The 14,082-nt window shown below is 42.6% G+C and overlaps 1 protein-coding gene across 1 annotated transcript; it reads right to left on the bottom strand.

Annotated features, from left to right (window-relative positions):
* Nucleotides 1–4,442: 4,442 nt before the first annotated feature.
* Nucleotides 4,443–13,028, bottom strand: Pnn (pinin, desmosome associated protein). Its single transcript, XM_021202048.2, has 9 exons — nt 12,840–13,028; nt 12,104–12,175; nt 11,737–11,805; nt 11,295–11,367; nt 11,098–11,192; nt 10,893–10,968; nt 8,052–8,207; nt 7,836–7,974; nt 4,443–6,929 (listed from the first exon to the last, which is right to left on the bottom strand). The coding sequence occupies exons 1-9, from the start codon at nt 12,950–12,952 to the stop codon at nt 5,530–5,532; spliced, it is 2,193 nt and encodes a 730-aa protein (XP_021057707.1). The 5' UTR covers nt 12,953–13,028; the 3' UTR covers nt 4,443–5,529.
* Between the last annotated feature and the right edge of the window lie 1,054 nt (nt 13,029–14,082).

Raw genomic sequence — 14,082 nt, 5'->3', positions numbered from 1 at the left:
CTTAGGAGAGCCAAAGGTTAAATGACTAAACAGGGAATTATCCTGCAGCCCCACCCTAAAAACAGGTCAGAAAGGACTCAGGACAACGTGCTTGACATCTAGAAAAAGTAACTTTGCATTTGCTCCAGGGTCTAGAATTATCTAACTATCAAGTTTTAAGTTAGCATCATGAAGCTGGCAAGATGGCTCAATGGATAAAAAGCGCTTGCTGTCAAGTCGAAGGACCTGAGTTCAATTTCCAGGGTCAGATGGTAGAAGGCGAGGACCAATTCCCAAAAGTTGTCCTCTGACCTTTACACATGCTCCATAGCACACAGACCCATACACACATGAAATGAATAAACATTTAAAAGCAAAGTAGAGAATGATAGAGGGAGACACCTGAAGTGTCTTGCCTTCACGTGTGTATACATCCCCCCACATGTGTACATGCATGAGTACACACGCATACACTGGTGTGCGCCCACACACAAATACACTCACGTTCAAAATTATTCTCAGCTACACAATGAGTTGGAGGCCAGCCTGAGATTCAAAAAAAAGTGAGATCCTAAAGGGGGGAGGGGCCCGTGTCTGCATTTATGTATCTGCACTCATGCATGACTATTGTCCGCAGAAGGCAGCATCAGATCCCTTGTAACTAGTTACAGGTGGATTTGAGCCACCATGTAGGTACTAGGAACAGAATCCAAGGTCCTCTGCAAGAGCAGCAGGCACTCCTAACTACTCAGCTTTCCCCACAGCCCCAAAGATGGTTTCCTATTTATACTAGAGTGATGAACATGAAGTTAGCATTAAACAGCTAACCTTTGACTAAGCCATCGAGAATCTGATGTGACACATCCAGGTTTCTGTGCCAATGACAGAACAGACTGGGGAACTACAATTAAAGACCATGCCTATGGATCTCTGTGAGTTCGTGTCTATATATTAGTAAATAAACTAGACACGCAATGAAAACAGAAAACTGTAATACCAAATACATGCAAACTCTCTGAGGAACTTAATGAGAATGAAGAAAACCATCAAAGGTTTCCCACAGTCTATAGCTGACAGGATACATGAGGAACTGAATCTCTTTCTGTTAAAATTGGTCCAATATTCTAAATATGTTAATTATTTGCGGGAAAACTCTTCAAATTAAGGTCAAAATCCACCATGACTAGATAGTCTCTGGGCTTAATGCAATATGGAAGACTCTCTTCATTAGCAGGGCTTCTCCTTCTCTGACCTAGTCTGGGGGATTCTTAGTCCCTACATAGAAGAATTTCAGTAGCCTCAGTTAGATTACAGGATCAATTTCCTTTCTCCTGAGAAAACCTGTTCAGGCAGCACCTGAGATTGCTGGAATACTTCCCCAATGCTAAGAAGACATTCCAAGTACTTAAGCCCCCAGTCAATGGCCTTCGCCTATACTGGATGTTCCTACCCTTGGTCCCCCCAAAATTAAAAGTTAATCCAAGCACAACTAAAGTTAACAGTGAGTAGTGGTGGCACAGGCCTTTAATCCCAGCACTTGGGAGGCAGAGGCAGGCGGATTTCTGAGTTTGAGGCCAGCCTGGTCTACAGAGTGAGTTCCAGGACAGCCAGGGCTACAGAGAAACCCTGTCTTAAAAACAAACAAACAAACAAAAACAAACCTGTGTTAGACTAAAGTCTTAAGTGTAGTGATGGAATGCTGCACTGTGCACACACACACACACACAGAAATACACATCTGGAGTTACCTGTTTTTTTTTTATTGGTGTGTGTATAACATGTATATATGATGAGCACGTGTGAGTGTAAGTGTCCCTGTGCATGGCACATGTGTGGAGGTCAGAGGACAAGTTTTAGGAGTCAGTTTTATCCTTTGTTGAGGGAGGGTTTCTCTTGTTTTACTCCAGGTTAATTGGCCCTGATGATTCTTCTGTCTTCTTCTCCTAATTCAGTGTAGGATATAGTACTGTGCACATACTGCAGCATCTGACGTTTCTCCTATGTGAGTAAGTTAGTTCAGGAGGTTGTCAGGTTGATTATGTATGGCAAGTCCTTTAACCTATTGAGCCATTTGCCAGTCCAACTAACTGTTTTGTTTGTTGTTGTTTTTTTTTTTTAAACTAACTGGTTTTTAACAAAGGCACTAAGATCAAACATTGAAGAGGAAGATACTACTGGGAATTTGTAGAATAATGAAATTAGACACTACTTCTTACCATATACAGCTGGGCATGACAGTCCATGCTTTTAATCTAGTATTCAAAAGGATGAGGATTTACTGTGTAAATGCAAAGCCAGCCTAGTCAGCATAGTGAGTTCCATGCTATCCTAGAATACACAGTGAGAACCTATCCCCACAACCCCACACACAGAAAACCCCAAAACAAAACTCAATTCAAGATGGATCAAAACTGAATATAAATTAACACCTAGCACAGTAGGGCTGGGTTGACAACTAATTGTATTATTACAAAAGCCAAGTTTGAATGTTCCCTACATAATGTTTGAGATAGCTTATTGATAAACCAACGACCCTGAACCATACTTAACCCTTCTGCCTCTCGTTCTGTTTAGGTTAGGCATTACAAGAATATATTATCATATCTAGTTCTATCTAGTATGGGGATCAAATGCAGTGCTTATATATGCAGGCAAGCCCTCTACCTGGGAGTGGCATCCCCAAGCCCTGTGTTTTTAAGAGGTTTACTTTTACATTATGTGTGTCTGTGTGCAATGTGCACAAGGGCAGGTGCTCAGAAGCACTGGTCCCCCTGGAGCCGGAGTTACAGGCAGTTATAAAACATGCTGAGAATTGAGCTTGAAGTGCTGGAAAAGCAGTATAGAGACATCTCTCCAGTACCTCTAAGATCTTCTGTCTTCTATACCTCAAGAACTAAATAAACACCACATTGGAAGGGCATGAAAACAATCTCTACATTTAGTAAGAATATCTATGTTTCCAATTTGCCTTAAATATCTCTAGGTGCTTTAATTTTAGGTATATTTAAAAAAGACTTCTATACATGTCCCACGATACATTCAAAGGTATCACTTATTATCAAACAACTGCAAACCATTTAGAAGCTAGTCAACAGAGCTACCTGCTGCAAACTTTACCTTGCTTGAATGGTTCACTGACAGCCAGAACATGGAGATTCAAGAGGGCATGGATGGGTCACTTCCGCGAACTGCTTTGAGCTACTTTTCTCTAAGATCTATGCTTACTACTAGCAATACATGCTGCACTATTTGGTAAAAAGGAAAGAAAATGGAGGAGAGGGACTATGTGACTGGGAGTTCACCCCTGGTTTCCACTCCCATGATGGCCATAGCTAAGTCCAAGGCAAAGTCTGTTATTCCATCACAGGGATGAAATGTTAAACTCTAGTCATTAAAGGTAAAATAGATATATGGGTCTGGGGGTTAGAGGTCAGATGTAAAGTACCTGCTTAACATGCTTGAAGCCCTCTGGTTGATCCCAGGCACTATGAACGGAGGGGAGGAGGGAAAGGAAGGCATTGCTATGCTTGAGTTTACAGTGAAGGCTGCATTCTACTTTTCATAAAATTCCATGTTGAATATCTTACACATAGTATGTATGCTCTAAATTAGAAATAGTAAAATACTTAGAAATACACAAACCCTTAAAATATCCAGAAATGAGAGCTTTAAAAAATTTGTTTAGGGTGGTTGTGGTAACACACACCTTTACTCCTAGCACTTGAGACATGTCAACAAAAAGGCTACAAGCTCACAGGGCTCTGGTGGAGGACCCAAGTTTGTTCCTCAGCATGCACAAGGAGCGACACCTAACCCTCACTTCGAGGGATTCAGTGTCTTCTGGCTTCCCTGGTGCCTGCACACACCCACAGACAAAACGTTTAAGTAAAACATGATATTGAGTACTCCTTTCTTGGAGTTACCCCCCCTTCCTTAATAAATTTATATGCTAGATTAAAATGGGGAGGGCGCCGGGCAGTGGTGGTGCACTCCTTTAATCCCAGCACTTGGGAGGCAGAGGCAGGTGGATTTCTGAGTTCAAGGCTAGCCTGGTCTACAAAGTGAGTTCCAGGACAGCCAGAGCTACACAGAGAAACCCTGTCTCAATAAAAATAAAAATAAATGGGGAGTGCGCCTGTCATTTTTAATCTAGTCATTCCTTTACCAATCTGTTTCATTACATAGCACAAGGCCAAAGCATTTTGCCAAGTACAAGTTGTTGGTTAAGCCCATCTTGGTGTCAGCATGCTTTTGGATGTAGGTGGTTCGCTTAATCCAAGAAAAGGATTTTTAAAAATAATTCTCTTCACATTTGCTTTAACACATGAGTGGTTCAGACACAAAACTAAATGAAGATATTTGTTCATTTTTCACTTAAACCATTTACTTATAGACAATATACTGAATATTTAATGTCAGGCTAAAACTACAATGTTAAAATAGCCACTGTCATTTAAATGCTCTCATACGCATCAAACCGTTAATACAAGTACTAATTTTAAACAGTCACAAGTCTAAGTCACATTTATTTGCACATATATAGTAATGGGCAACAGATACTCCAGGTCCATACAAATTTATAAACAACAAAGTTAATAATCACTTGGTACACTTGTGTGTTATCTTGTTTACATATTCAAGTCTAGATGAATTTCCTTCATTGTGTAAACTTCCATACAATACTTTCTTAAACAAAAACTCTTGAAAACACAGATTGGCATGTTTCAGTTATAGCCAACAGAAAAAGACAAGACCACAAATTCATAAACCAAGTTTAGAAGAGATTTTTACCCGACCCCCACCACCCAGGAGGTGATAACTATGACAGATTACACACTATGCTGTTATCACACAAGTAGCTGTGAGGACAAGAGAATGTTGTTCTATAATCGTGAAATGACAACCAAATTGTACTGTTTAAGTTATCTACCAACTGAATGGTTTTAATGAAAAACAGAAAAATGCTTAGATTAAAAACTGTAAGATAGGAAATAATTAAATGTTTTAAAAGAACTATTCCCTGTCAAAGCTGTAAAAACCTGGCAACTGTTTTCAGGCAAATCAAAGTGATGAAGCCTTCAAAAACATCCTAATCATGTTCAGTATCTTGTGACAAAAACTGAAAATGATATAAAGATATTTATTATACACGTGTCAACAGGACATCCCAAAAATAATGAAAGATGCATATTTATTTCTACAAAAGCAATGTATGATACACAACATAAGGAACAATTTAAAGATTTACCTATTAAAATATACAGATTCTGACTGAAGAGTAATAGGGTAGTTAAAAAAGATGACAAAGGATGTTAATCTTTTTTTATTATTATCATTTTTACATATTTTGGAACCTCACATAATTTTGATAAATAACTCTTACAAAATTATGCAAAAAGTACAAGAATGTCTGGTAAACAAACAGTCTGTATTTTCCAAAAAGAATTTTTACAACATGCAATTCTTAAGGCAGCATCCTCTTTACAAGGTAATCCTTTTACTCAAGACATCTTCTGCTGCAAATAGGCTAAGCAAGCCTGGCTTCTTCCATTAACGCCTTTTGTCTTTCCTGTCTGATTTTCGGTCTCTTTCACTTCTTGAAGATCTTTTGCCTGATCGACTACTCTCTGATATAGACCTTTTTCTGTCAGAGCGGGAATTCTTATCCTTTGATCCTTTTGTATCTCTACTACTACCACCTTTTGAAGACTTGTGACTTCTTTCTAGTCCTGAAGTATCCCTTCGCTTCCGGTCCACGCTCCTTCTGTGCTTTCTATCTCGGTTATGTCCTCGGCCCCTACTGCGACTCCTACTCTCACTGCTACTGCTAGTGCTGCTGCTGCTGTCTCTGCTGCTGCTCCCACTTGTGCTGGAGCTGCTACTGGAGCTGCTTCGACTACTACTGCTGCCACTGCTGGAGCTGCTCCCACTGCTGCTACTAGTAGAGCTGCTACTGGAACTACTGCTGCTGCTGCTGCGACTTCTACTCTTGCTTGTTTTATTCCTTGCTCGCCCTCTGCTTCTGCTCCTAGTCTTATTTTTGCTCTTGCTTTCTGAATGTACTGTCAAGACTGGCTCTACAGACACCTCAGGGAGTTTTACGGACTCTATAGGAAAATCCTTCCGCTCAGGTAGTAGAATCCCTTGCTCCTGAATAACCTGAGGTGGAGGCTGCAAAACAGCTAATGGCAAAGTCTCGGGCTGACAGAGAGGCTGGGACTGGAGTACAGGCTGGGGCTGAGGCTGGGGCTGAGAGTGGGGCTGAGAGTGGGGCTGGCTCTGGGGCAGGGGCTGAGGTGGGGGCTGAGGCTGAGCCACAGGCTCAGGTTGGGGCCCAGGTTCTTTCTCTTCTTTTTCCTCTTTCTCCTCAGACTCCTTTTCCACTTCCTGAGAATTAATATTCTCTTTTCCAGGAGAAAGAGATTTACATTCTTTATCTGGCTCAACATCAAATTCCATCTCTGGCTCCAATTCTTTGCTAGTTTCATTTTCTGAAGGTTCTACACTTTCAACTTGATTAGTTTCCATCACTTCCTGCTCAGCAATTACGTTTTTGACACTTTCAACCATCTCTAGCACATCCATCACTTCTTCTGGCTGACTATCCTGCTGCTTCTCACCTTCTCTTACCTCAGTCTCCTCCTCCATCTTAACTTCAACTTCCTGCTTTTGCTCCTCCTCCTCCTGTTCTTTTTCTGCATCACTATGAACTATACCTGCTTCCTTCTCCTCTTCCTCTCCTGCCTCCTCTATTTCTACATCATTGTGCTGATTACCTGTCTCCTCCAACTCTTCCTCTCGCTGAGCCACCTTACCCTCTTCTTGTTCCGCCTTCTGTTCTTCATTACGCACCACCTGATGCTCTTTTTCCTTCATTGATTGTCTTCTAGGCCTAGCCTCCATTTTATTTATTTGTTCTGCAAATTCGATGCGTCTACCTTCAAATAAAGCTAAACAATAAAAATTTACACGTGTAAACTTTATGACAGTTAAAGTTCAAAATATCAATTTTATACCAAGTCAAAGATGGTCACTGTCAACTAATCATCTTTTTGTACCTCTAGGTTTTGCTTCGGTTTGTTTTAGGGTGGGGGAGTATGTTGAGAATTGAACTCAAGGTCTAATGCAAATATCCACAAGACACCTACAAACCTAGGGATTCTACTCACACAAACCTGGACAAACCCTGAGCGACACCAGGGACACATCTGCTGCCGAGCTTTATGCTGGGTAAAGCTTAACACAACCCCGTCAAAGCAGAACCACTATTTAGTTAACTTTTCTGTTCCCAGCCACAGCAAAATGTCCACTCACCAGTGTCTAGCCCTCCATATGAGTATCTGATATGGACTTAGGTTTGTTTTGTCTTATTTCCTTATCATTCTTCTATGTCTGCTCGGATTTTAAAACACAAAATTCTTTAAAAAGAAAATGTCTTTTTTTTTTTTTTCTAAAGATTTAATTATTTATTTTATGTGAGTACGCTGTCACTGTCCTCAGACACACCGGAAGAGGGCATCAGATCACATTACACATAGTTGTGAGCCACCATGTGGTTGCTGGAAACTGAACTCAGGACCTTTGGAAGAGCAGTCAGTGCTCTTAACTGTTGAGCCATCTCTCTAGCCTCCAAAACACAGAAATCCTACATGAAGTCTTTACTACCTATAAAATGAGTTTCAGGTTAAACTCAATCACCCAGACAATACCCCTGAACCCTGACACCATTATCAATTTCAGAATATCACAAAAAACAACCCAAAACTGAACTAATAAATTATTTCTTAAATACGGGCATATGTGAATGTATGTATAGTCTTACCACTAAGAAACATCAATGGACTTCACATACTTACCATTCATTTTTCTCTGTGACTCTTCTATTAGCTTTTGGGTAGCTGGACACATTCTTCCAGGAATATAGAACAAATGGGGCTTTGTCTTGGTCCTTATATACTTAATTATCTTGGCATTATGTTCATTCCATTCTTCTTGCTAAAGGTAAAAAGGTAATCATGAACAATTTGTAAACATGAACAATTACCTAATTTAGGATTGAAAACCCTGCTTACCAGCTGTGCAAGCTCAACCTTCTGCTCCAGAAGCCGCAGTTCTGTCTGTTTAGCACGCCTCTCCTCAAACAGTTCTCTCCTCTCATTTTCAACCTGCTTTCTCTCTTCTTCAGCCTGAACTTCAAGTTTTTGTTCAATTTCTTGGCGTCTTTTTTGCTAAAAGTAAGTAATCTTCTTTAGTAAAAGACAACCAAGGTTCATTTAGTTTTAATTTAATTATAATAAAGGCCACACACATCTTCCTTACTTGAAACTTAAATTTTACTATGTAAATTTACTTGTACACTTTCATCACATTTCTTTCCATTTAATTTTTATTTATTTGTGTTTGGGAAATAGTGATTGAGGCAGTTTCCCAAAAATGTCCAAATTTTTTTGTTTTGTTTTGTTTTTTTTGGAGACAGGGTTTCTCTGTATAGCTCTGGCTGTCCTGGAACTCACTTTGTAGACCAGGCTAGCCTCGAACTCAGAAATCCGCCTACCTCTGCCTCCCAAGTGCTGGGATTAAAGGCGCACGCCACCACACCCGGCACAAATATCCAAATTTTAAAGTCACTAGAGTAGTCAGAGCAATCTATTGCATCACAAGAGCTTCCTTAATGCAATCTCACCTAGGTTTTCAAGATGGCTCAGTGTATTAGGCCCTTGCTGAGCTCCAGGAACCCATCTGTCCCCACCTTACCAACATACAAGTGCCTACTACCACCTCGAGGTTTCCTGAGTTCTGGGGATGGAACTCAGGTCCCCCATATTTGCATGGTAGGCATTTTACTGAAAACACTATATGAAGAGCTTCAACTATTCTTTCTAAATAACAGGATATGACTCAAGTTTTCATCTGTTTTCCTTAAATAGACTCTAATATAGCTCACGCTGGCCTCTAACTATGTATATGTAGCACGGCAGGCCTTGTCAGCCTTTTGCTCCTAAACAGTATATATGAGCAACAGCTAGCTTTTGAGACAGTCTGGCTGGGTAGTCCAGGTTAGCCTCAGCTATTACACTTCTGAGATTATATGCATATACTACCACACCTTGTAGAAGTCCTAATTCAGCAAGTAATTAGTTATATTTCCCTTTCTCTATTAAAAAAAAACTTCAAACATGAGATACACATCAGAGGTATCTCAGCAGTTCAGAGTACAGACTAATCTATCATGAGTTCAGAGTACATACTGATCTTTCATGAGAACAGAGTTTGGATCTAAAAACCATGTTAGCAGCCTGGCTAATCAAACACACATAACTCTTAACTCCAAGAAACCAGACACCCTCTTCTCACTCCTTGGGCACAAACATGTGTGCACGTGTCCTTGCTCTGTCACACACACATTAAAAATAATAAAAAAAAAAATGTGTTTGTGATGTGATTTTTTGTTGTTGTGGTTGAGACAGGGTCTCCCTATGTTTCACCAGGCCTCACTACACAACCCAGGCAGACCAGGCACTCTTGGTTCCTCCTATCCTGGCCTTCTGAGTGCTGAGATGTATAGGCATTCACCATCACAACTGTTTGTGTAGTCATTTCATATTCTCAAACTGAATGCGCAAATAATTTATTACCCTCCCACTCTAGCCGAATCAGAATTTCCCCGTTAGTTTTCCTACGGAAGCAGCTCCACAGAAATAAATCTGTAGGTGTACTGAAATAAAAGTTTATAGAAGCTTCCAGAGTGGTATGGATTGCCTTTGGGTGTGTAATAAAACTCAATCACAACTTTTTTTTTTTTGGTTTTGCAAGATAGGATTTCTCTGTGTAGCCCTGGCTGTCCTGGAACTCACTTTGTAGACCAGGCTGGCCTTGAACTCAGAAATCCGCCTGCCTCTGCCTNCCGCCTGCCTCTGCCTCCCAAGTGCTGGGATCAATTACAACTCCTGAGCAGGATCAGTATCTGTAATTCCAGGATACAGGAGTGGGAGGCAAGAAGACCAACGGTTCAAGCCTGGACTTCATGAGGCCCTATTCTAAGAAGACAGATTCCAGAGCCAGTATGATGGCTCAACAGGTAAGGTGAACACTGTCAAAGCCTGATAACCTCAGCTCGGCCCCCCAAACTCACACCTTGGAGTGGTTTCTCAAGCTGTTCTCTGACATCCCCTCAACACACACACACACACACACACACACACACACACACACACACACAAATAAATGTAATTAAAAAAAAAATTCAGGGGGCTGGAGAGATGGCTCAGCGGGTAAGAGCACCAGCTATTCTTCTGAAAGTCCTGAGTTCAAATCCCAGCAACCACATGGTGGCTGACAACCACCCATAGTGAGATCTGACGTCCTCTTCTGGTGTGTCTGAAGACAGCTACAGTGTACTTAGATATAACAATAAATAAAATTTAAAGAAAATTCCCTGGGCTTTCTGTCCTCCATAGGCACTGTACACATAGGGTGTACAGACATATACATAGGCAACACCCAGTCACATCAAGTAAAGGCAAAAACCTACTATGAAGCCAGGTATGGTAGTGAATACCTTTAATCCTGGCACCCAGAAAGCAAAGGCAGGCAGGTCTCTGTTGAGTCTGAAGTTAGTTTGACCTATATAGTGAGACCCCATTTCAAAAACACATAGGTGCATGCCTTTAATTCCAGCACTTTGAAGGGAGAGGCATCTACAGAGCTGGTTCCAGGTCAGCCAGGGCTACCTGAGAAACCCAGTCTGGGGGGCGGGGCGGGGTGGGGAATTCCAGCAATTCTAAGGTAGAGGTGGGAGCATCCAGAGTTCAAAGTCACCCTTAACTGCACTATGTAACATTAATCTCCTATTTGGTAATGAGTAAATGAGGCAAAGCAAGAAAGAAAAAAGAAAAAAACAAAGGCACCAATACCCGTTCAGTAGCAACAGTAGATTCTTGTTTAAATTTCTGAAGAGTGCCCATCAACAAGCCAAATATTCGCCGGTTCCTAAGAAACAGAAGAAGAAAATCAATGTCTGCTTGATCTACACCACACTCACACGTTCTAAGAGACCCTACAAGCATCTGACTAAGTGTGACTTCCTTTAACACTCGATCTGACGTGGCGAGCACATACCTTTGCTTTCCCTTTTCATCCATGTTCTGATCCTGGATAAGGTCTCTACGTGTGCGTTCTTTGGAGGTAGCTACAACGGAAGATTGCAGTGCTGGCTATGAGAGAAAAGAAAACATCAGTGATTTCCTGTACTTGGGTGCATGCTTTTCAAAGCACACTAAGCATTGTGTTCATCCTCTAATATTTAATTTCAGTACCTTTTTAACATCATCGTCTTCTGGGTCGCTCTCCTGGCGTGATTCTCTTCTTGTCCGACGTTCCCCACCCAGCCTAGGATGGGAAAAAGAATGGAAATGACCACTACAGAACCAAATGCATAATCAATCAAAGGTGGGCGAGTGTTCAAATACCCACCTCCAGAAGACATATTCTATTGAGTTTACATCTCATTTACCACTTTCTTATCAGTGGGGGGAAAAGGAGAAGCAAGACGCTCCAAACCAAACTTATCTTATCACATCCAAACATTTCTTGGTGTTTCTCAAAGTACAAAACAGAAAGTGTTACTTCTTCCAATCCCACTGAGTTTTGTAAACTGGGCTAGCCGAGTTCAAATAAATCCTAATGACACAGAAATAGCTGTAGTGTCCTAGAAAACAAGGTACGGACTGACTCTTCAGACATCTTTTGAAATCATACCTACTGACTGCCCCTTCCAGGTCTCTTTGTTTGGCTGGGGGTCCTCCTCCACTATCTGAGAATCCACGCCTGCAATGACAAACATCCACCATAAAGCTTGAGAAACATTAGTGGAAACTGGTATTTCCAGTCGGTTAGAGAATTTAGTTGATTTCATAAAAAAGAAAAGCACAAGTAAAGCAAACTTAAGCAAACAATTACATGAACAACACCCTGCCACCAATTACATTCTCAGATGTCAAAAGCCTTTACAGAACTTTAAAACACAGTTAAGTTTATGTTAAACTCTTCTAATTAATATTCTCCAACCTCTACTTTTGCAAAACATTTATTAGAAACAGCAATTAACATCTACGAAAGACCTTACCTTAGCAATAAGCTACCTCGTCCTCTACCTCCACCAGGACCAGAAAGGGCCAGCAATCTGGCTTGGATGGGCCTAAAAAAGAATTATAATCCGTGTAAAAGTCCTATGCAGACATATGAGATGCATCATATACTTCCACACACTAAGGTACACACTAAGTAGAAATGAACACAAATCATTCTAAAATGACGGTTTCAGATCCACTTCTTCGAAAACTAAAAATCATAATCCTCTTTCTTGCTTCCCCAAGACCAGCGTTACGAAAATCTATGCACCTCGAGACTGCTACATATTAATAAGGCTGGGTCAGGTCCTATCTGCCAACCCCAAGGGAAGGACACCCAGGCCAGCAGGGAGAGGCAGCCATTGGCGCCCCAGGGGGCCTCCGGTTTGCCCCGGGTCCGGAGTCGCAGGGGTGGAAAGGGGCTTTGTACTGCAGTTCCGGGCCTGCAGCGCTAAGGGCGGGAAGCCGTGGTCTCGGCCTTCCCGGGGGCGCGGAAACCATGCCGGGCAGCCCGGCTCGCCTTCCGCCCATTCGCAAGCACTTGCACCCCGTGCCCGAGGGCGCAGGCACGGCGTCTCCCCGCCGAGCCGAGCCAAGGGCTCGCCCGCCGCCCGGGAAACAGGCCCCTTGACCCCAGTCGGCCCACAAGCGGCCGGCTGCCCTCTCTCCCCGGTGCGCCCGGCCCCGAGGACCCGGACCTCGCCAACCTCTGCGGTTCCGTCCGATCCGTACCTCACATCATTCGGGTCCCGCCCGGTGAGCTTGCGGATATTCTCGTCCACGTTCTTGAGGCTCTCTTTGGCCTTCTCTAGCTGCTCCTGCAAAGCTCTCACGGCGACCGCCATCTTCTCTCTGCAGCAGGCTTCGCGACTGCTCTCCAGGCCGCGCCGCGCCGCGCCCGCCGCTCCACGCGGAAGGACTGACAGCCCGCCCCAGCCAATGAGCGCGGGTTTCTTCTCCGGCCTCGACCACCCAAGGACCGGAAGGGGAAGAAGCGTGCCGAGCCGTGATTCTGGACCAATGAGAAACCGGCAAGTCACTCAGCTCCTCCCCCTCGCCGCCTGCGGTGGTTGCGCTCCTCTGCTTGCGCAGAGCGGAGAGGGATTACGTCGGTGTGGTAGATCCTATCTCGGGGGGTCTGCAAAGGCATCCCCTTAAACTTGATACGTCTCTGACTTCATAGTGCTCTTAAACTCTTCCCATGGGACGGAAGAGGCTATACCTCCCTTTTTGCCTTCCCCAAGAGATTTAATCAGAAAAGGGCATGGCAAAGAATTGCTGTTGCGCATGCCCAGAGTGTAGGGAGGCGCAGGTTGCCTTCCATTAGTGAACTGAACCCACCACGAGTCTTCATTCTAACAGCTAATAATTATTGTGGATACTGAGAATCGCTTTGCGTGCCTTAGTCGTTAAAAACTCGAAACTTGAATGCGATGGTTCTTAATGATAAGGAAATTGAGGGTGCGGACCTAGGTCCAGCAGGTCGTCAGATCTAGTTGAAGAGGCACTTTATACTCTGATCCTGAGCAAAGTTGTTTCCATCAGGGCCTAAAGCCTGCTGGTATAATAGCGGGTCTGGGGAAGTTGCCAGTGTTTTCCTGTGTGTATTTTCTGGATTCCACTTTACCCTATCTGCAATGCCAATAAGGAAGCTGGTTTTGTACTTGACACAACTTAGTACACGTTTTAGTTAAGAAAAATGTTAACACAAAGGTCAAATCCTTACAAGTTTGCTCCCTGAAAAGGAATGAGAGTTTTTGTTTTGTTTTTAGTAAAAGTAATTTGGTCTTACCCTGTATGCTATTTGTGTGGAGGCTCATGACTGGATAGGTGAGGAAGAATTTCATTATCTTATCAATGTTAACAGCACCTGTTATCTACAAAATGAATACCATGATACACCGAAAAACCCAGTCTCAAACCAAAACCAAAACCAAAAAGGAGGAGGAGGAGGAGGAGAAGGAGGAGGAGGGGG

This window comes from Mus pahari, chromosome 7 (assembly GCF_900095145.1).
Source record: "Mus pahari chromosome 7, PAHARI_EIJ_v1.1, whole genome shotgun sequence".
Taxonomy (NCBI): Eukaryota; Metazoa; Chordata; class Mammalia; order Rodentia; family Muridae; genus Mus; species Mus pahari.
Note: the sequence above shows the minus strand (reverse complement) of the source record. Positions and strands in the feature narration are given on the sequence as shown.

What these genes read in the sequence shown, in the direction of transcription:
- Pnn (XM_021202048.2), bottom strand. Translation starts at nt 12,952, where the DNA reads ATGGCGGTCGCCGTGAGAGCTTTGCAGGAGCAGCTAGAGAAGGCCAAA. An exon ending in CGGGACCCGAATGATGTGAG is followed by an intron (nt 12,176 to 12,839) that starts GTACGGATCGGA and finishes ATTCTTTTTTAG; the next exon opens with GCCCATCCAAGCCAGATTGC. An exon ending in CTGGAAGGGGCAGTCAGTAG is followed by an intron (nt 11,368 to 11,736) that starts GTATGATTTCAA and finishes TTCCCATCCTAG; the next exon opens with GCTGGGTGGGGAACGTCGGA.